We start from the raw sequence: 23905 nt of genomic DNA, 5'->3' as shown, positions 1-23905 counted from the left end.
TTTCCCTCCGGCCAGTCTGCGGCAGTGCGAATTTCCGTTTCCGGCGGTGTCCATGCGTGCTTGAGGAGCAGCGGTTGTGAAGCGGGTAACTGCTGCAGGCTGGGGGAAGCGGAGGCTTTGGGGTCCCTGGGGCTGCGGCTCTGGGAGCACGAGTCTCGCGCGCGGAATGTCCTCCCTCGGTCCTCCAGGACAGTCTTTGCTCCCAAGGAGTGTCTCATGCGCTGGCCAGACATATTTCGTTGCTGCTGCAGGGGTGACGTTGGGAGAGTGGCTGGGTGAATTCGTGCGGAGATTCCGGACTGGGAGGGAAGGTGGTGGGGAGAGGTTTCCTGGCCGGGTTGTCCCAGCAGGTGACTTAGACCCTGAGGTGGATCTGTTGACTCCAAATTGTTCTTTATTTTTTCCCACCAAAAAAGAAAGACATTTAAAATGTAGTAGAGATGAAAAATAGCTTTTCTGAAATCACACACCTATTTAGTTTCAGAGCGTTCGTAGAGCTCAGCTCTTCTAACTCCCTGCCAGTGTTCTTGACACTATGCTGATATATAACGAGTTATTTCCTCTGGTGTGTGTTTTGGGGAAGCCACTGACTGACTTCTGTGCTCCAGTAGCACTCTGTGCAATCTTCCCATATGGCCCTAAGATCATGTGTTGGAAGATACTCATTGGGATTTCCTCCACTAATCAGATCATGGCTGTATCCATCTGTTTTTTTGAGACAGGGTCTTGCTCTAGCTGCAGTGCAGTGGTGTCATCATAGCTCACTGTGGCCTTGAACTCCTGGATTTCAGATGATTTTCCTGCCTCATCCTCGAGTAGCTGGGACTACAGTCATGCGCAACCAGGCCCGGCCTAAAATGTTTTAAATTTTTTTATTGAAATTTAAGTTTTAGTTTAACTTAGAAAACTGCTTAAAATGAATTAAAAAGTAACTTAACCAGGGATAACCATAAATTTCATTTATTTCTTTATGAAGAAATGCTATATTAAATATTAGTTCAACCAACCAAAGTACAGATATAGAATATTTAATCCTTGCAGAAATGGACACTCATGATGTTGACACTTAAGATGAGTTAAAAAGTAACTTAACCATAAAGAATAAATTTAGCAAAGGTAAGTCATCTAATTTATAGCATAACAGAGAGAAATGAAATTGGGGCTGATTAAGCAGTTTCTACTCCTGTTGGGTCAGCAAATATTTAGAAACTGCTTAATCAGCCCCAATCCCACTTCTCTCTGTTGTGCTGTAAATTAGATGAGTTACCTCGTTAGTCCAGTTGACATCTAGGCCGGAGGTGTCCAGTGTGGCAGCTACATGTGGTTATTTAAATTTAGAATTAAATTAATTAATTTTAATTTTTTATTCAGTTTCCCCAAATGCATTTTATGTTGTCAGTAGCTGCATGTGGTTAATGGTTACTGTATGGGAAAATACAAGGCCACAAGTACCCACTACTTGGGAGGCTGAAGCAGGAGGATCACTTGAGCTCAGGAGTCTGAGTTTGCAGTGAGCTATGATGACACCACTGCACTCTAGCTGGGGCCACAGAGCGAGACTGTCTCAAAAAAAAAAAAAAAGTACAGATATAGAATATTTAATCCTTGCAGAAATGGACACTCATGATGTTGACACTTAAGATGAGTTAAAAAGTAACTTAACCATAAAGAGTAAATTTAGCAGAGGTAAGTCATCTAATTTATAGCATAACAGAAAGAAATGAAATTGGGGCTGATTAAGCAATTTCTACTCCTGTTGGGTCAGCAAATATTTAGTATATCATCTTTTCATAAATGAAATTTACTGTTTTTCCCCTGGGTGTTGCCCAGATTGTAAAATGCTTCCCCCACTTTCACTCCTACCCCATTCCTTTAGGTTATAGTTATTTGTGAATTGGTAAAAAGCTACTATGGAGACTAAGGACCAAAAGAAACACAGAAAGAAAAACAGTGGGCCGAAAGCTGAGAAGAAAAGGAAACGGCATCTGCAGGATCTCCAACTTGGAGATGAAGATGATGCTCGTAAGAGAAACCCCAAAGCTTTTGCAGTTCAGTCTGCTGTGCGGATGGCTCGATCCTTTCACAGGTATGTGGTTATTCTTCCATTTATTCTTTTTTAAGTGGTAGGGGCCTCTCACAGATAACATGTGGATTTATGACTCTAGTCCAGCTACAAAGGATGTGGAGATGCATGCAGAATGGCTTTTGCTAAAACCTGAGACACCTTCCCCACGAAAGTTGCTTTGCCTCCAGCATCTGCACACTGGTTGGTGGTTTTTGCCCAAGAGGAAAGAATTTATAGAATTTAATTTGTAGAATTTGTTCCTAAACTTTAAACAATTTCTATGGTGATAAATGTGCTCTTTCTGTTTTCTGGATATGTTTTGTTTTGTTTTATTTTTTTTTTTTTGAGACAGAGTCTGACTTTGTTGCCCAGGCTAGAGTGAGTGCCATGGCGTCAGCCTAGCTCACAGCAACCTCAAACTCCTGGGCTCAGGCGATCCTCCTGCCTCACCCTCCTGAGTAGCTGGGACTACAGGCATGCGCCACCATGCCTGGCTAATTTTTTTTTTTCTATATATATTAGTTGGCCAATTAATTTCTTTCTATTTATAGTAGAGACGGGGTCTCGCTCTTACTCAGGCTGGTTTCGAACTCCTGACCTTGAGCAATCCGCCCACCTCGGCCTCCCAGAGTGGTAGGATTACAGGCGTGAGCCACCGTGTCCGGCCGTCTGGATATGTTTTGTATAGTTGTAATATCAAATACTAAAATTGTAATATTTAATACTAAAATGGCTTTATTTAGTGAGTCTTTGCATTATGCCCAGCAGTGTACTTTAAACATTATTGAATTAAATTCTTCCAACAGCCTTTTGAGAGTAGGAATTATTCTTGTCCTCATCTTATGGATAAGAAAACTGAGGCTCACAGAGCAAGTTACCCCCAGTCATCTAACCAGTAAGTAGGAGAGCCAAATTTAACGCAAAAACTTTTATCTCAGTGTTTGCCTTTGGTTTTCTTTTAGACTCTTAAAATCAATTCATAAAACAATTAGATTAAGGAATATGTAATTACCCTCTATACTATTGAAGTCGTCTTGTTATATCTTTACTGAAGACCAGATATTTTACTTGGGGCCAAAAGTTAACAATTAACAAGTGATTGTACTTGTATATTGTCTATTCTACTCTCTATAATATTAATACTTGTAAGTATTAATACCTTTTATTCTCTTATATTTGAAAGTGAGTTTGCTTTTTTAAATTCTTTTTTACAAATAGGACTCAGGATCTGAAGACAAAAAAGCATCATATTCCAGTGGTTGATCGTACTCCACTTGAGCCCCCACCAATAGTGGTAGTGGTCATGGGGCCTCCAAAAGTTGGGAAGAGCACCTTGATACAGTGCCTCATTTGGAACTTTACTAGGCAAAAGTTGACTGAGATCAGAGGCCCTGTGACGATTGTGTCAGGTAAGGCATGCTGCCACAGAGCTGGTGTGGTAGATATTGCTGTCTGAAGGACATGCATGTCTTTGTTTCTTTCTTGAGTGGAAAATGTTAAACTAATGTTGTCATGTTACCTGTCTTGTGTTTTTACTAAGTTGGCTGTAGCTTCAAAAAAGCATAGGTTCCTAGAGATACTGATGTAGATGTGTACCTTACTTTGATTGCTCTGTAACTTTGCCAAGTGTGTTCCTTGGAAAGGCTCAGCAGGCCTGGTTACCATGAGTACATTCATTTAACAGACCATAAGTATCTCTTGTGTGCCAGATGCACCTGCTTGCCGTCATGAAGCCACATTCTTATGGAAATGGGACAGAGTTTTCTCTCTTTTTCTTGTGAGAATTTGTCTGCTTTGGGAGCTGGTGACCTTTCTAAGCTTGAGGGAAGTTGAAACAGATTCCCAAAATGGCAATGGTAGAATTTGAAATCCTATTAATGGTGATAATGTAGTGGGATTAAAGCTTTGCTTTATCTTTAGAGTATCCTTATTTTATTTTGTTGGCCATTTATTTTCTTTTAACTATAATTTAGAAATAGTTATTGTTCCATGAATATTCTGTTGCATTAGATTTGATGATATTTTTAGCTATAGTGAGAGTATGGGAAAATTTGATAAGAGATAAAAGCATTGGCCTGCAGCTGACCAACAAGGTCATCATGAAGACTGGCCAGTCAGAATTTTCCCTGTTTGAGCACATATTCATTTATGTAGACTTTTTTTTTTTTTTTTTTATTCCTGTGTTCAATTCTACTTCTGTTTTTTACTAGCTCTGTGACCTTAGGCAAGTCACATCAAATCTGTGAATTTTATCACCAATAAAATGTGAATAATAAGAGCATTTTCTTCATAGGGTAACACAAATTGAAAAAAAAATACATATAAAGTGACAGAACAGTGCCTGATAAATAATAATCACTCTGAACCCATTACTTATTACAATTTTTCAGTCTCTGGACAGGCTAACATTAACCTAGTGGAAAGGATAGGATAGTCTTTAATGATAAAGCAGTTTTGCTGATACTTAAGTTTTTTACTCCTTTATCCTTTGCAACAAGTGAATATCACTTTGTCCTTTGCTATTCAATATATTAAAAAAGCAACAAACACAGGAGGTTTTTTTTTTTCGTTTTCTTTGAAATGTTGCCATGATTTCATCTCATCTTTTGCTCATGACAGAGAATTTATTGTTGCTTATATTATGTTAAATAAGGTCCACTGAAGCACAGAAAATCATAAGCCTCTTCTGACCAAAAATAACTACGTGGTATGCCAAACTGAGTATGTAGACTTTTGATATTATTTTGAACTTGAAAAGAACATAGCAAGAGAGCAAGATGGAATTTATTTTACTAGTTTTCTCTTATAGAAATGAACTTCTGGCACTTTCTTATAAACATATATGTTGTTTTACTGGATGCAATTAAAAAATGATAAATAGAGTGTTAATGGATAGAGTTTTTTTCAGGATTTTTTAAAGTAAAATTTTCATTTTTTCACTTACAGGTAAAAAGCGCAGACTCACCATTATTGAATGTGGGTGTGACATTAACATGATGATTGATCTGGCTAAAGTAGCAGATCTGGTAAGTCAGCGGGGACAGCCTGGGATGTTGATAGAGACTTATAGCAAGCAGTGTGATAGGTTATTTATCCTGTGTTGAAGGAAGAGAATTTTATGATTATTAAAGGAATGATCAGTATCATCAGGGATATAATAAATGTGATTGAATTGATGATAATTATTGTCACCTTAATAAAAATGGAATGTGCACAATGAAATGTATTCTAAAATCTAAAAGCAAACCACAGGGTGGAGAAAACTTTTAATGAACATAGCTAATTAAAGCAGCATGATACTGGCACAAGAACAGAGACCGTAGACCTTTGGAACAGGACTGAGAATCCATAGATGAAACCATCCACGTATGGTAATGTAATCTTTGACAAAACAGACAAAAATATACACTGAGGAAAAGAATCTCTTTTCAATAAATGGTTCTGGGAAAACTGGATAGCTACATGTAGAAGATTGAAACTGGATCCCCACCTCTCACAAAAATCAATTCAAGATGGATAACAGACTTAAACCTAAGGCATGAAACCTTAAGAATTCTAGACGAAGATGTTGGGAAAGCCCTTTCAGACATTGGCCTATGCAAAGAATTTTTGAAGAAGACCCCCAAAGCAATCACAGCAGCAACAAAAGTAAATAAATGGGATCTGATCAAATTAAAAAGCTTTTGCACGGCCAATGAAACTATCATTAGAGCCAATAGACAGCATACAGAATGGGAGAAAATATTTGCTCTCTACACACCTGATAAAGGGAATCTATCTAGAACTTAAAAAAATCAACAAGAAAAAATGAAACAACCCCATCAATAAATGGGCAAAGGAAATGAACAGAAACTTTTCAAAAGAAGACAGAATAATGGTCAGCAAACATATAAAAAAAAGTTCAAGATCTCTAATCATTAGAGAAATACAAATCAAAACCACAATGAGATACCACCTAACCCCAATGAGATTGGTCTCTATCACAAAATCCCAAAACAAATGCTGGCGAGGATGTGGAGAGACAGGAACACTCTTATACTGCTGGTGGGACTGCAAATTAGTGCCAACCTCTGTAGAAAAGAATTTGGAGATACCTCAAAGAGCTAAAAATAGAAATATTGTTTAATCCAGCAATAGCACTATTAGGCATCTACCCAAGAGAGCAAAAGACATTCTATAATAAAGACATCTGCTCCCAAATGTTTATGGCAGCACAATTCACTATTGCAAAGATGTGGAAACAACCCAAGTGCCCGTCAATTCATGAGTGGATTATTAAAATTTGCTATATGTATACAATGGAATACTATTCATTAATAAGAAATGACAGTGATCTAGCACCTCTTACGTTTTCCTGGGTAGAGCTTGAACCCATTATCCGAAATGAGGTATCACAAGATCAGAAGAATGTACTTCACATGTACTTGCCATCAAATTGGCACTGACTGATCAACACTGTGGTGCTCATGTGGTAGTATTCTCCAGGAATTAGGGGATTATGAGGGGCAAACTCACAGCTAATGGACACGATGAGCATTGTAGAGGTGAAGGCCATGCCTCTAATCCTTGCTTGGGTGAGGCAAAGACATAAAATGTAAAATAAAATGTAATTTTATTTTAAAGACATAAAATGTTTGTACCCTCATAATACCCTGAAATAATAATAATAAAATAAAGAGCTCACTAGCTTATACATACATACCGTGTTTCCCTGAAAATAAGACAAGGTCTTATTTTTATTTTTCCTCAAGAAGACACTCTAGGGCTTAGTTTCAGGGGATGTGTTATTTTTTTTAAGTACAGTACAACAATCTACATTTATTCAAATATAGTTAAGTCGTCTTCTGGAACATCATCATAACTCTCCAAACCCCGAATTCCATCCTGAATGTCTTGCGACTCTTTCCTTTAGAACCATTGACCCCAGTCTCTAATGTCAAGCAATAGAGCTCTCACAGAGCAGATGAGAAGGGCTGCTCGTCTTTACTGCTCCGTGACAAAATGCATGAGTTGTGCAGATATGCTATGTAGCCAACCCCATCACTAGGTCTTATTTTGGGGGTAGGCCTTATGTTGCGCAAATGCTTAGAAATCCTGCTAGGGCTTATTTTATGGATAGGTCTTATTTTTGGGGAAACACAGTATGTATAAAATATAGTAGTAAATACCATTTCTTGCATCTTTGTTGACACCGTGCTAACTGCTTTCTACGAATTTAGTTTATGTAACTCCCAATACACCTGTGAGGTAAATAGGTATTATCTGCAGTTTGCGAATGATGAGGTTGAGGCTCCCAGCAATTAAGTAACTTGTCCGAGGATGGGAACCCTGCTCCTGACAGTGACAGAACCTCCATTGTTAATGATTATGATAAATTACATACATAGATTATCCTGAAGAAGTTGTATCAGTAGAATATTTAGACAGTACTCAACATATGAAAAATGTGCAGCCTCAATTGTGTTTACGGAAATGGTAGTGTTCATTGATATTCCATTATCTTTTAAATTAGCAAAAGTAAAGTAAAATAAAACCAAAAAAAATTAACCTATATTGACCCCATTGAAGTGTGGGTGACACATACCTTGTTTTGTTTTTGTTTTTGTTTTTGATTCAGCTTTTTCTGGAGAGCTGTTTGGTGACAAAGAGCTATAAGTTTTATCTTTTGGCCCAGGAAGGGTCCTAAAATATAAAAAGTAATATAGATTTTAAAGCTGTCATTTTAATGTCATAAAACTAAACACTGTTCAAAATTTGAACATGTAATGTTACCATTAGTAAAAATAACTATTATTGTTACCACTAAGTTGTTAACTTACTAAATCTTGTGTGTTTGAAATAATTGAAATAGTTCAGCGTAGAAGTTAACTAGTTTCTCTTCTATGTAAAATATAGCAAGTTTCTAATTTTAAAAACATACCTATTAATAGAGATATCTTTTGTCTAAATCTTTTTAAGATTTTAGAAGGGAGCACACGAATTTGATAAAATATTCAAGTTATACTGTGGAGTACATACTATATATGTTTTCTCTTTCTTTGCTCTGATCCCCGGTGTCTCAGTTCTACTCAGAGCAGTATCCTTCCACATATGTAGAAACACATGCAAAACCTTAAAAACAGAAAGTGTAATTTATTATACACACTGTAATTTATTATGCACACTGTTATTATGCATTTTGCTTTTTTCATGTAATGTATCTTAGAGATACATAACCAGCAAGTACTATAGCTCAACCTTTTTCTTTTTAATACAGTGTTCCATGACACTGTGACTTAACGTGGCTTATGCTGACTGCTCTGCTCTGGGTTGTCATAAAGCTTACTAAGTCATAACAAAGGCAAACTTAGTACATGGGTTTGAGTGTGTTGTGCATGTGAGTGCATTGGCGAGTGATTTAGTTCACAAAGATTGCCAACTGAGGGACTGTTTGCTACCTTTTCTTCCTGATCCTACAGCTAATTGCTTGCCCTTTGGGACTCTGCAGGATCAAATCGGGTGTCTGGATAGTCTACCTGACCTTTGATTTGTTCCAGCGTCACTAAATTCTGCTTGCTGGCTCCATCTGCATCAGCTTTCTCACAGCACTCAGTTGCTCGCCTTCATGTATTCTGTAGTTTAGGATATGGATATTCCCTAGTTTAGTCAAACATAGATATTTCTGTTTCTATTTTTGTTAGCTACAGAAAGATGAGAGCAGAGCTGTCTTTAATATCTAAGCTAGAAATCTCCAGGAATCAATTGTGAAATGATTTTGCATATTTGAAGAGTCTTAAATTTTAAAAATTGATTCAATTTGCTTATATTTTCTTGTAGATTACCATTCATTGTTACTTTACTATTTTTTTTTTTTTTAGAATAGCAATCTACCTTTCTTATTATAAAGGACAGACATGGTTGACAGTTTTATCACTAACAAATAATAACTATCACTCCCTACTTTAAAACATGATTACCAGTATTTGAAATCTTTTCAGAGCAGGCAGGGCCTGCATTTCCTGGGGCAACCAACACTTGTTTGACATGAGACTGCAAGTTTCCAGACCAGTGTATGTTCCCTTCCTCCACTGCCAATTACAAGTACTTAGGCTGCCATTGCTGTCTGTAAAGCAGAAATTCAAAAGGAAAAAAAATACCCGGCCCGGGTGGACGCGCCACTCATACTTAACTTTACTATTTTTTGACTCAATTCTAAACTGGTGGCCCTTAAAAGAATTGTCTGAGCAATTGAATTATACAAATTAACATGTAAGATAGAGCTTTCCATTATATTCCCATTAAAAAACAGATTGAGTTTTTTTTAGGAAGATTGAAACAAAAGATTGGTTTTTCTGTTCTTTTTAATATTTTTCATTGATTATCACTTCGCATTTTTTTTTGAATGTCAGAGACCTATTATTTGGTTTCCTTGTTTGAAACTTGTTATTGGCCTAAAAAGACCTTACAAAAAACTTCATTTCCCGAAGTCAATAACAGCCAAATTAGACACAGCTTTTTCTGAGTTCTCATACATCTGTGTTCTTGAAATGGAAGTTTATATCCTTGTGGGCATTGTCTTATGGTTGCTTTTTAGGGCAAGTCAGGGGTGGTGATTTCTCTGTTGGGGTGATGCCTAGATAGTCATTTGGTTTAGACTCTGGAGCAAGAGTTGGCAAACTTTTTCTGTCAAAGACCAGACAGTAAGTGTGTTAGACTTTTTATGTCGTATAGTTTCTGTTGTAGCTACTTACCTCTGCATTTTTTAGTGCACAAGCAGCCACACATAATATGCAAATGAATTAATATGACTGTATTCCAATAAAACTTAAGTTAGAAAAGTAATGGGCTGGATTTGGCCCCATTTGCTGACCCTTGGTCTAGATTTTGTGTTCTGTTTTTAGGTGCTGATGCTTATAGATGCCAGCTTTGGGTTTGAAATGGAAACATTTGAGTTTCTAAACATCTGTCAAGTTCATGGCTTTCCTAAAATTATGGGAGTTCTCACCCACCTAGACTCCTTCAAGCATAATAAACAACTGAAGAAGACAAAGAAGCGATTAAAACACAGGTTCTGGACAGAAGTCTACCCGGTAGGAAGAGAAATAATTATTGGATACTAACACTATAATCCTTTTAAAATAGAATGAAGCCACATTAATAAACATCTCTGTAGGATTCACCTCCTGAGTTTCCTTTATGTATCTATTCACAGTTCCTGTACCAGGCAGTGTTGGCTCTATTTTTGGGTTGTCATTTAACCACTTCAGTATGAGGGTCGACTGTAGTGTTGGCCACAGATAAACGCACACAGCCGAGCATGGACTTTCGCCAACAGCTGTGATATTGCTGTTTTTAGCCGGCAGCCATGATATGACTTTTCTAATTTTTCATTTATCAAAATAAAATTGTGAACATTTAAAAATAACGTAATAAAAACATATATGTATATGTTACCTATTCTGATTTACATTACAAGTAAAGCTGCCTGTAAAGTAAAACAAGCTTTCATGCTTTCAAGCTTTCCTCATCACACAAGAGCAAAATGGATTCATCCTCGATGCACAGCATAAACTATCGTGCGGACTTTGAGTGCCGGCTGTGGGCAAGGTTTCGTGGCCAGTGAGCACCGTACCGAAGTGGTTAATAGAGTATGTCAGAATTTCCTTCCAGTTACAGGATTAGGCATTGCTACTCTTCCCAGCCTTCTGTGCCCACAGAACCTTTGCTGTGCTCAGAAGCCTCACTTCCCTCCCAGCATCATGCACAGGCTGATGCCACTGCTCTGCTGGAGAGCATTCTGCCCCTCTGAGACCCTAGCAAGATAAGTCCTAAAAGAAGCCAGCAGGGCTCTGGAAGCATCTGGACAGTGGCTTTGCTAGAAGTCTCCCTTCTTAGGATTGCTTGTTATTTAGGACCTTTATTTTGGTTCAGTATTAACAAGAATTTAATTGAAAGTTAATTTTAAATTTTGTTTTAATGTTTAGGGTGCCAAGTTATTCTACCTTTCTGGAATGGTACATGGAGAATATCAAAACCAAGAAATCCACAATCTGGGCCGTTTTATTACAGTTATGAAGTTTAGGCCTCTCACATGGCAAACTTCTCACCCTTATATCCTGGCAGACAGGTAAAAAATGGTTCTAAACTTTTCTTCCTGGCACATATATATCAAAGCTGAAATGGTTAGAGAAAGAACACTGATAACAATTATTTTGTGCCTATTTTAACAGTGTGGGGAGAAGTATAGTTGATGGAAAATGTCTACTTTTATAATCACTTAAAAGTGCTGTGCCTTTGGGAGTAAATCACTTACACGATATTTAGGAAAATGGGAGGATTTTGAAGCATTTAAGATTATAGGATGTGTCCCCGTCCTACTTTCAACCTTAGCTTTCAGTGACACTGTCTTTGTTCCTTGGCATGCGAGTCGTTCAAATATGCCTTGACTTTCCTTCCTTAGTGTTTTTCCTTAAGTGGTTTTCTTAGCTTGGAGTACTCTTCCTCCACCTGCTGGAATCCAAGCCAAACTAAAAAACCCCAGGTCACAGGCCTACCCTCTTCTATAAAGGGATTTTCTGAGTTTGTTCTTCACCCTTTCTTGACCCCAGGTGGCCATCATTTCCCTTTCTGGTGTCTTATGGAATGAGATTCATCTGTGTGTTTGGTCTTCTTCCTCTGGTGGAAGGTGAACTGGGCTTCCTTATTTCTCTATGTTCTAGTTTTCTAAACAACATGCTTAATGAACAAGAATATGACATGAGTCACTAACACACGAAGGGAGGTATAGGAACTTCTAACATTCATTTCTGCCATATGATTTTTCTAGAATGGAAGATTTGACAAACCCAGAGGATATCCGAACAAACATCAAATGTGACCGCAAGGTGTCTCTTTATGGTTATTTAAGAGGAGCACACTTGAAAAATAAAAGCCAAATTCATATGCCAGGTATCCTCTTGTTGTAAAACATACTAGAAATACATGTAGAATTTTTGGGGTGGCTTTTTTTTCTTTTAGCATATTATAGGGGTACAATGCTTAGATTACATATGGCTTTTAATAATTTCTTAGGAAAACTGAAAAATGACCAAACAAGGGAGAGCTGCCTTGCTGGTGGTTAAAAAAGTAACCCAGCCATTTGTCGACCTGTAAAGGTGTTGAGTGGACTGAATCCCCTATTCTGTGACTTTGGTGTCATCCAGCTAGAGACCCACAGTTCCAGTATTGCATTATACCCTTTGTTAGCGCCATGGCGTAAGCCTGTGACCTGCGGGGCATTTTTACCAACAGTTGATGCTTGTTGCCTTCTCAGCTAAAGCTGGCTTCCTGGGTTCTGTCTTTCAGGTGTAGGAGATTTTGCTGTGAGTGATGTCAGTTTCCTCCCAGATCCATGTGCTCTTCCTGAACAACAAAAGAAGCGCTGTTTAAATGAGAAAGAGAAGCTAGTTTATGCACCTCTCTCTGGAGTTGGTGGTGTGCTGTATGACAAAGATGCTGTCTATGTTGACCTTGGTGGCAGCCATGGTTTTCAGGCATCGGTGAGATGGGAGTCTGCTTTTTTTTATTACTGAAAGTAATGTATTCAGCCTTTATTTATTGAAGCTTTTCCTCTTTATATTTATGATAAAAGCCCATATGTATATCAAAAATATACAGAATATCATGAACGCTTCATTGTACTACAGTACTTCTTTTTTTCTTTTCTTTTTTTTTTTTTTTTTTGAGACAGAGTCTCACTCTGTTGCCCAGGGTAGAGTACCGTGGCGTCAGCCTAGCCCACAGCAACCTCAAACTCCTGGGTTCAAACGATCCTTCTGCCTCAGCCTCCCGAGTAGTTGGGACTACAGGCATGCGCCACCATGCCTGGTTAATTTTTTCTATTTTTGGTAGAGATGGGATCTCGCTCTTGCTCAGGCTGGTCTGGAACTCCTGAGCTCAAACGATCTGCCCACTTCAGCCTCCCAGAGTGCCAGGATTACAGGTATGAGCTACCACGCCTGGCCTTTTTTTTTTCTTCCTTTTCTAATTTTTTTACCAGGAGCCATGCCCAAGAAGTCTTGAGCAAGTGGACTCCCAGAGTACTTTGTATAATAATACTTCTGTACCATTGTAGCAGAAAGTCAAGGTCTAGTCCTTCGTGCCTCTCTGCCATGGCTCCCAGTGTAGGCACTGTGGCATACATGTGGCCTGGTTCTCCTTATACAAAATTGGTGTTTTCCAGCTTTCGTTGGTCTTTTCTCTTTTTTTTTCATTCTACTTTTCTATTCAGAATGGTCTCATTCTGCTTTTTAAAATGAAAAATTTATTCTTATTTTTATTTCTTAATTCTGAATGAGATTTTATTGGGTTAAAATGATATTTTAAAATGCTAGAAAAACTAGCATTTCTATAGCATTGGGACGTAAGGTTTTTTTTAGGTTATGAGGTTATATACGCAATGCACTTTGTAAAAGTTTAGTGAAGAGGGAGAGCAATTTCAAGCTTTGTTGTAAGAATTTTCTTCTCTTCTTTTTGAGACGTAAAACAAAGGTTCTCAGGAACTGTGTTTAGATAATTTTGAGAAACATTGAAACCCATGTGTTCCTCCAGAGTGCTTGTGCATTCCTTACTTTCCCTTTTTTGGTGGCCTTGGCAGGACGAGGCAGGGCCCACTCGTGAGCTGGTCCAGAGTCTCATCTCCACCCACTCCACCATTGATGCCAAGATGGCTTCAAGTAGAGTGACACTTTTTTCTGATTCCAAACCACTGGCATCAGAGGATATAGATAACCAAGGGTAAGTCTGTTTTTTTTCTGTTTTTAATAAAAGATACTATATTACAGAAGATTATATCAGCCATAACTCTGCCATCATAACAAATCTTGGTGGGATTCACTCTAGATTGTTTTGCTTTGCATATACATGTGTTTCTGAGAGTCTTTCACTTATGGAACATTACATTAGAGTATTTTTTTTCTAAATAAAATAAAGGATTCAGTTTTCAACAAACCCAAAATATTCCTCAAATACCACAAAATCTTTTCTATAGGTTGCTTTTTGTTTCTTGTGAGACCTGATGCCACTGGCTTTCTTTTGAAAAGTGACCAAAATATTAATACTAGAGCTTATTTAGGTGGCTGTCCAGAAGCCACATATCTTGTCTCTGAAAGTTTTACTTAGATTCTATTATAGTATCTCCTGTGGGTAGATTTCCATTGATGTATGGAATATATGAATTATATTTTAGTCTGGGTTGTAATTATACATAATGGATGCAAAACATTGGTTTTGTTGTATTGGTTTATGATTCCCAGTAAAAATCAATCTGAAGATGACTGAGATTATCTAGCATGTAATTTGTTATAATGTGCATAAACTACTTAGCATGATGCCTTACAGACAAGAAGTATCCACTAAAGATCATTATTATAATCAGTGTTATTAGCTGTTTTTATTTTTGTATATTTTTCTAGTCATTTTTGTCTATATGGTTACTCTCCTAACATAATTACAGTTATAATATATGGTAAAATTTTTTTCATCCTTAGCATTTCCTTTTTTTATACAATGTTTATACGATCATCCTTTGGTTAATGGTATATTCTAACTTATCCATTTCCTTATGGCGCAATTTTTGGTTTTTGCTAATTGATGTTTTTGTAATTTTATACATAGTGCTACATTAAGTTTTTATTTCAACCTGTGGTTTTAGCATCTTTTTTTTTTTTTTTTTTCCCAGACAGGGTCTCACTCTGTTGCCCAGTCTAGAGTGCAGTGGCATCATCATAGCTCACTGCAGCCTCAACCTCCTGGGCTCAAGTGATCCTCCTGCCTTAGCCTCCCAGGTAGCTGGACTACAGACATGCACCACCATGCCTGGCTAATTTTTCTATTTTTAATAGAGACAGGGTCTCATTCTTGCTCAGGCTGATCTTGAACTCCTGAGCTCAAGCAGTCCTCCTGCCTCGGCCTCCCAAAGTACTAGGATTACAGGTGTGAGTCACTGTTCCCAGCCAGCAAGATCTTTTGCTTCACTTCTTCCTTTATTTCAGTATTACTGTTGATTAATGGACTTTCATTCTGTGTGTCATTCTTTCTGATGCCTATATTGTCCCAGATTTAGCTGTGGGAGCCCTTAGCCTGTCTCATGTGTTCTCTCAGCATGTCCCCATTAGTCTTTGAGCTGTTCTTGCTTTCTAAAACAATGGGGTGATCTGGGTTTACTTTGTCCTCTCTCTGCTTTGGGCCTAGAGTCAGCCAATTTCTCTTTAGCATCATGTGTTTCCAGCTTAGAAATGAATCAGCCTTCCAAAAGATCTACTAAACACTAACTTCCCTTTTGAGCAGTTTTTTTCTAAAATTGGATTAAGAAAGGTTGATTTCTTTATTCTCTGTAAGCTCTTTTGAAGTATGGTGTTAGGGAACTAAGCATGAGTTTGCTTATTAAGTGTTGGAATGTTTATCAAATCATTTTTTCTATGCTATGCCATCTTAAACTATTTCTTGACATTTTTATTTCTTTGTGTTCTTACTGACTGTATTGTCATTTCTCCATTAGCTGATTATTATATAAATTGCATTATTTTGCGTTTACTTGGTAACATAGGCTGTGGATGCCAAAAGAGGAAAAGCACATGGATTTGAAAACTGGTCGAGTGCGTCGGAAAGCCATTTTTGGAGATGAAGATGATGAGTCTGGAGATAGTGGTGATGAAGATGATGATGAAATATCTGAAGGTGACAGGTTGGAAAATGACTCTAGTGATGACAAAACAGAAGAGGAGGAAGATGCTGAAATGACTAATAAGTATAAGTACGTGACAGTTAAGGGCATCAAGCGGCAGAAACTTGAAGAGCTGGAAGAAGACAGTGAGGTGGACTTGCCTGCATTTGCAGATAGCGACGATGACCTTGAGAGAAGCTCTGGGGAAGAAGGGGAAGTGGAGGAAGCTGAAGAAAGCAGTGAAGAAGAGGATGCCACTGCAGAAGGAAAGCAGGGCATTTTGGAGTCGAAGGCTGAAGAAAGTGGTGAAACAGGACTCTGGCCTGCTAGTCACTGCGGTGACCATGTGAATCTGGAGAAGTCTTTGCTGTTAGAAAAAGCAGCTCTCCCCACTTCTGATTCCGGTCACTCTACAGCTGAAGAGGCATTTGCATCTGAAAATGAATCTGAAGGAAGTTCCTCACTCAGTTCAGAGGAAGAGGACTCAGAAAATGAAGATGTTTTTAGGAAAAAGTATCCAAAACCTTCTCAGGTGGGCAGTGGTCAGAACCTGGAGTCAGAGAACTTAATTGATGAGACCAGTGATATAGAAGATTTACTCAAAGAGGAAGAGGATTACAAGGAAGAAAATAACTATTCCACAGAAACTTTAGGTATGCTTAAAATTGATTGGCTGCTACTCTAAACTTGCCACTCAAAATGTTGCTATAAGTGGAATGTCTACATTTGGGGGTCTGCTGTTTTGGAGATTTTGTTAACTGTTCAAATGTTGCATTATGACTGTTTTGAAGAAGGGAAGGGGGACAAGTAAACAGACCTAACTGGAGGCTGGCATTGTCGTTTAAGGTGACCTCAAGTGGAAGGAAGAACTTTCCAGAAAGGCAGCTGAGGCCTTTCTGAGGCAACAACAGGCAACTCCAAACCTCCTAAAGCTCATTTATGGGACAGGTAAAGAACTCTGGTTCAGAGCTAGAAATGTTTTAGTTTCTTAGATTATTTTCTGAAAGGGAAATGAAGGAGTTGGTTGGAGGATTGTGATGGTACTTTTGTCATCCATAATTCCTGGCCGTCACACTGTAACATTTTATATTTGGCAGACTTTTTTTCCTTTTTTTTTCTTTGAGACAGGGTCTCACTTTGTCACTCAGGCTGGAGTGCGGTGGCATACTCATAGGTCACCGCAACCTCCACCTCTGGGCTCAAGTGATCGTCCCACTTCAGCCTCCCAAAGTGCTGGGATTACAGGCATGAGCCACAGTGCATGGCTTACATTTGGCAGATGGTTTTAATCATAAGCTCATGAGGACTGCAAATTGACCATTTGAAGTAGATTTACTGGTTTGCTATAAATTTTTTGATGTGAATACTGTCCATTATTTCATATTATACCCCTATTTAAAAGTCCTTCATGAGAAATTTTTATAGAATTTATTGCCAGGAAAATATTTTTGCCTGTAAAAAATCTTTTTCTCCTTGCTGAGAGTGAGAACCCTGTGTAATGCATTCATTCTCTGTTTTGCCCTTATCCTCTGATTTTATGTTTTATTAAACTTGTCTATAGGTTGTTTTTGGAAAAAATAATGCAAAAATAAATTTAAAGTGGTGAGCTTTATATTATGCTGCCTAATTACCAAGATGATTAGACATTTGGGTGAGGAGCATCAAATTGGAGGGTTATTAGGTACTGATTTTCATTCAGGTTTTGCCTAAGTACTCTTAGTGATCAGAGACTCAAAACTCTTGAAAGAAAGTCTTCCATGGTAATTTAAAGCTCTGCTTTTAATATCCCCTCCCTCCTCCAAAACCCAATATTCTCACGCCTCAATGCAGGAGATCAGGAGTCCTCTATACATGTTGAGCAGTAGCTTCCTGGCCTTTCTTCCCCTGTCGCTAACCTGCTTTCTCTGTAGCTGACTCACTTGGGGCTATCACCACACCTACCACAAACTTAGTCCCCTGATTTCTAAGACATGTGGCTTAAGTGGTTAAAGATGATGAGTCCTCTAGAGCTGTAATTTTGTTCTCACTTTTCTATCATGGTGGTCTCTTTAGTGACAGAGGATAATGAAGAGGAGGGTGATACCCAAGAAGAGCTTGGAGGGTTGTTTCATGTCAGCCAGCCTGATGGAGGGTGTAAGCACAAGGCCGACTCTTTGGACTGCTCTAGGTTTTTTGTGGAGGCACCCCATGATTGGGATTTAGAAGAGGTAAGGCTGACTAGTATGTATGAGAGAATTGGGGAATTGTTCTAAAAGATTATCTGATTTCAACATTGCTTACCAGTTGTAGGCTTCTTATTTTTATAAGATAACAGGTCATTTTCATAAATACTACGGTAGATATTTCGTGTATCCTAAGCCGTAATATTCGGATTTTAGTTAGGCCGTGTGCATGTGTTATGGAGGAAAGGAAGACGTTCAATTTTTAGTGTGGATAGTAGTGTTAATCTTTGTTTTGAAACATCACACAAAAGTTTTTATGCACGTGAAATATTTTGTAGCCCTACTTAACATTTATAGTTTCTACTATTTGTAACCCAAAAAAGCTATGATACCTATAAACATTCTTCCCCCAGCTCACCATTCTCTAGTCACACTGGAATTCATTTAGTTCTCAAACTTGCCAAGGCTTAAATCCCATCTTAGACCTTTCCCCCCTTCTCTATTTTCTCTCCCTCTCCCTCTCCCTCTCCCTCTCCCTCTCCCTCTCCCTCTCCCTCTCCCTCTCCCTCTCCCTCTCCCTCTCCCTCTCCCTCTCCCTCTCCCTCTCCCTCTCCCTCTCCCTCTCCCTCTCCCTCTGTCTTGTCTCACTCTGTCACCCTGGGCAGAGTGCAGTGGTGTCATCGTAGCTCACTGCAACCTTAAGACTTCTGGGCTTAAACAATGCTCCTGCCTCAGCCTCCTGGGTATCTAGGACTGCAGGTGCACACTGTGATGCCCGGCTCATTTTTCTATTTTTAGCAGAGATGGGGGTCTCTCTCTTGTTCAGACTGGTCTTGAACTTTGGATCTCAAGCAGTCCTCCCTCCTTGGCCTCCCAAAGTGCTAGGATTACAGGCATGAGCTACTGTGTCCGGCCCCCTGTTTTCTTTTCTGGAATGTTCTGATCTTTCCAAGACTGTCTTCTTTTTGTCATTCAGTTTAGTTTAGGTGTCTCTCCTCAGAGAGGCCAAATCATTATCATGTTACCTAGAATAATTTGCTAGGAAGCACTTAATACACTATGAGATTTTATTTAACTATTACAAATTTTTATTTTAAAGATGGGGTCTTTCTATGTTGCCCAGGCTGGTCTTGAATTGGACTGAAATGATCCTTCCACCTCAGTCTCCTGAGGAGCTGGGATTACAGGCATCAGCCACTGTGCCTGGCCGTTTTTTGTTTGTTTGTTTTTTATGGTGAGATTTATTACAGAAATAGAAGACCACATAAAAATAATTAACCCAATGAATTGCTAGAAGGTGAATACCCATGAAACCACCACTCTGGCCAAGAAATCAAGCATTGCTGCCACCCAGCAGTACTGTGTGTGACCACCCCAGCTGTGTCTTCTTCCTCCCTGTGGGAGGAACCATGATTCAGACTCTTAGGGTAATCCTTTCCTTTTCTTCATAATTTCTTCTTCAATGTTTCTATCACTAAATACCATAGTTTACTTTTACCTGATTTTTGTTGTTTTTCACTCTGCCTTTTAAATTTCTTAATTGGCAGTCCTCCCCCTCCCCATTTCTTTTAAGTTAGATATTATTTCTTTAAGATATTAAGTATTTGATGGGTAGAGTTTCTCATATTCTTGATTTTCTGTATTGCAACCCTGTGTGCAGTTTATCAGACTCTTTCCTCTGTGTTTCCTATAATTGGTGCATATCAATACTAACAAGTTTCTGTGATGATATAAATATCTAAGCTGTGGCTACTTGTGGCAATTGACCACTTTAATTATGGGTAGTGAGGATGATCAAACTTTTAATTTAAACTTTAATTTTAATTTAAATTAATTTAATTAAGATTAACTTATATAGACACATGGTTATAGTTGCTCTATGGTCAAAACATCTAGAAGTTTGATAGAATTTAGGTTTGATTTTGATTTTTGGCAACACTGTTTCATAGTTGATGGTGTTTTATCATTAAGAGGCACATGAGGTCTAGTTGTCTCTTTTTATGATGTTAGCAATTGTTGTTGTCCAATGCCTAGAACATCGTTAATCTCTTAAGACTAGTGATGTTCTATTCAATCATTTCTGTTATTAGCCGGAATACATCTATAAAGAGAAACTTGCCCATATCTACTATTTGGTTACCCAGTTCCCATATAAGCAGGGTAAGGGTAAATGCTTGATTTTTTTAAAAATCAGTTTTTGGAATGATTCTCCAAAGGTGACTCCTTTTTTTTTTTTAAAGTATCATTATGAAGTCATGTATTTAAATATAGTTGATGTGCTTCATTCTACTGCACCTGTTATCCTTACTGATGCTCATATCGATCCCATCCGTGGCCTGTGGGAGTCTTTTCACGTTGGCACCTGAGTGCTTTTGACATGATCCTAGTCATCTTTGATCGATTGTTTGCATTGTGGTGTGATAAGATATCCACATCATCTTGTACATTTTTGATACCAGACTTGGAATCAGCCATAAGAAGTCCTCATTTGTTTTAGAGAAAATGGTATTTCAGCCTCACTCTCTAGCCATAGCAAAGCTTACTGCCATAAGTTGGTCATTGTTTCTAGGCCTTCTCAGTGACCAGAACTAAGAGAATTCATACAGACATTTTCAACTCACATCAGGACTACATCTTACATCTGTGTCCATTTTCCCACTGGAGAATTATTCTCTGGTTGAATCTGAAGATGATGAAATTAGAAAATCACATAATTATTCATTTGCATTATCCCATTTACACACAAAACAATGTCAGGGTAATATGATTACTGAAAACAGTTAAAGTTTTCTTTTCTCATATACTCTGTCATTTCTCTTTTCCCACCAGCAGTGTATATGGGTTCCAGTTTCTCCAGGTCTTTACCAACACTTGTCATTCTGTCTTTTTGATTATAGCTATCCTAGGGCATATGAAGTACTATCTCATTATGGTATTGATTTGCATTTTCCTTGTAGCTAAGGATGTTGAACATCTTTTCATGTGCTTATTGGCCAGTTATATTTGTATGGCCATTTATATTTATATATGGCTATTTATGTATATTTACATGTATTTATATGTATGACTTCAAATGGCCAACATGAAGAGATTCCCATCCCAGACGGGATCAGTGTGAGAACCGGTAAGGATAACGGGTGCAGTAGAATGAAGCACATCAGCTATATTTAAATCTGTGACCTCAAGTGGCTTCTTGACCATTTATTTACTCTTTGAAGAAATATTTTCTTATCATTTGCCCATTTTTTAAGTGGGTTATTTAGTTTTATGAATTATTTATATCATCTGGATAATAGTTCCTTGTCAGATACATGATTTGGAAGTATCTTTTCCCATTCTGTAGGAATTAAGCTTTCAAACAGGCATGATAGGTTTGAATTAACAAATAGCAAGACCAGCTTTGTAATAAAATAGTGTCTCACTGCATTGCCTTGGAAACCTTATTAAAACTTGAAAATTGGTTGAATTAGTAAATATCTGTTTACTTATGAGGTCAGAGGACTAATAGTACTTTCCTTATCTGCTGTTATGATATGTTTTATCTTTATGGTTATACTGTCTACATCAAAGGTAGAGTTATTCCATAGGCCCACTTGGAATGAGAATATCCGTGAAAATGTCTTGAGAAGTATTTAAAGGCAAGTTGTTGCCCACTGCTATTAAGCCCAACTGCTTAATAGCAGTTGTTTTGTTGAGTGATTGGAGCATGTCAGCTAAGTGCCGACTTTTCTGCTTAAGGTTATGAACAGTATCAAAGATTGCTTCGTGACTGGGAAGTGGGAAGATGATAAAGATGCAGCCAAGATCTTAGCAGAAGATGGTAAGTAAACAGCTGCCTTCTTCAGAGAAGACCAGCTTCTCTATACTTTTATTTTCTTTCATATTTAAAGTTATAGTCAAGTTAGAAATAGTCAATTGTGAAATGCCGGGAGTCAGATACTCTCCCAGCAGAACAGGTCCCAGGGAGGATCGTCACAAGAGATTTGGAAATAGTAGAGATGGAGAAATAATAGAGACAGAGAAAAGAGTGTAGTTTAAAGTGATGGGGGAGTCAGGAGTCCTTCAGCATTCCCGTGAGCTTGGGGCCCCTGAGTGAAATCCCCCATCAGTATTTATTCGTGCAGCTATTGTTAGTGGTTACAGATTTATGTGTACAGATTATTCATTTAGATTTCAAGGCTCCCAAAAAGTTTCTCGACATCCCTTAATTAATTCTATGTATGTGAGCAAATGGTTACAAAATTTTTCTAAGATAAACTTCTTAAGCCCTAAGTTAAGAACAGACCTAGCTGAGTATACAGTTAAAGATTAAATTGCCAATTAGCAGAAAAGCTAAAATAGAAATATAGAGACCATATATTTCCTTATCTAGTTTCTCATTAGCTGAGATATGTGGTCAGGAGTGAAACAGTGAGGCTAATTGGTTTTGGCTGCAGGTGTCTGCTGGGCTGATATTATTTGATCAGTCCTTAACCTGTGGCCCCATGCCGAGCTCTGCCTTGCACAAGCATCAGGTGCTGGCCTGCAGGTCTTGAGACAGGCGTTGCTTTGCATTTGCCCCTGACCAGTGAGATGTCCCCCTTGTTGCTAAGCAGATTTTGGTCTGTGAACTAACACGCCCACAGATTCCTTCAAGGTAAAGCCCTGCAAAACTTCTGAAACTTTTCATGTCTCTTAGTCGTATTTCCCAATAGTGAAATACTTTGGGGAACTCCAATAGGAGGTAAGGGTAATATTCTGGTTTTTGCTTTCTGATGATTTTATTTTCTCCCCTTGGCTAACTGATTTGTTAGATACAGACCTTAGAAAAGAGGGAAGCTTTCTATAAATTTTATCATCCATTTCTTATATAGATTTTGTGTGCATGAAAAGTATACTCAAGTGTAATGTTTATATTTTTCTTTTGATAAAAGGTAGTATGCATTGTGGAAAATGTTGAATAAAAAGCATGTATCATACCAGAATTCCACCACCTGCAGAAAACCTTTGTTAACCTTTTGAAGTCTTTTCTTCTTGTCATTTAAAAATTGTATGTATGTATATAAATTCTTTTGGTTATAATCATACTTTATATGAATTTTATCATTAAGTTTTTACAAAGATTTTATTTTTGTGATTTAAATTTCATCCTATAATTCAAGTTACAATTCTGTTGTCTGACATTTGAGCATTTTTGTACTCTATCCATGTTATAAAGAACTCCACCCTGAACAACCTTGACATAATTCTTGGATCACATTTTTTATTTTTGTAAGATAGATTCATCAACATTAGAATTGAGTAATTTTTATGGATCTCAGTTGCCAAATGGTTTTTCAGAAGGTCATTCTTATTTACGTGCCCGTGAGCAGTGTATCTTAGTGCTTATTTTACTGTATTCATTCAGCATTGAGTACTATCTATTAAAAAATGTTTTTTGCCATTTGAAAGATGGTTTCTTACATTTGTAACTAGCATTTCTTTGATTACTTGTAAGTGATAATATTTATGTAAGGTGTATTGGTTGTGACATTTCTTTGGTGAATTGCTTATTTGTGTCCTTTGCCCATTTTTCTAATGGAGTGTTAATGTACTTTTACTAATTTGTAAGATTCATCTTTAAAGAGTTACTCTCTGAAGGATATTTATCCTTTGTTGTAAATATTGTTCTGCATTTTACCATTTAGTTTCCAATTTTTTAGTATTATAGTAAACATTTTAAAAGATTATATACTTAGATCCATTAATCATTTGGGGAGGATTTTTTTTCCTTTTATTTTTTCTGTAGTAATCCTTTTTTATCACTGCGTTAGCTAGAGCGGTTTAACAGATTTTCATAGCTAAAAGAAAACCTCACATGGCCCAAATGATGGTGCTTTCAAATCTATAGTTCATTATAGGAAAAGGGTGCAGGTAGCAATATCAGTACAGGCTGCCACCCAGGTCAGGCTTACAGAGGCCAGATGCAGCTCCAGCTATCCTCCCTTTGTGAAAGCTGTGGCTGGACACACTTTCATT

General features: G+C 37.8%; 1 protein-coding gene across 3 annotated transcripts in view; it reads left to right on the top strand.

The window, feature by feature from the left end:
* The window catches only part of LOC105879010 (BMS1 ribosome biogenesis factor), a 66993-nt gene continuing 43088 nt past the window's right edge, over positions 1-23905 (top strand). The window contains exons 1-13 of one of the 3 annotated variants that reach the window (XM_012778945.3): positions 1-85; positions 1877-2086; positions 3284-3474; positions 5012-5091; positions 9946-10134; positions 11029-11171; positions 11871-11992; positions 12389-12582; positions 13680-13819; positions 15630-16399; positions 16593-16694; positions 17799-17953; positions 21647-21728. In XM_012778945.3, the coding sequence (XP_012634399.3) occupies positions 1911-2086; positions 3284-3474; positions 5012-5091; positions 9946-10134; positions 11029-11171; positions 11871-11992; positions 12389-12582; positions 13680-13819; positions 15630-16399; positions 16593-16694; positions 17799-17953; positions 21647-21728 (2344 nt within the window). In that variant the 5' untranslated portion in view covers positions 1-85; positions 1877-1910. The other 2 variants (XM_020280437.2, XM_076010346.1) reach the window with 2 other exon arrangements.

This window comes from Microcebus murinus, chromosome 14, assembly GCF_040939455.1.
Source record: "Microcebus murinus isolate Inina chromosome 14, M.murinus_Inina_mat1.0, whole genome shotgun sequence".
Lineage (NCBI taxonomy): Eukaryota > Metazoa > Chordata > Mammalia > Primates > Cheirogaleidae > Microcebus > Microcebus murinus.
Note: the sequence above shows the minus strand (reverse complement) of the source record. Positions and strands in the feature narration are given on the sequence as shown.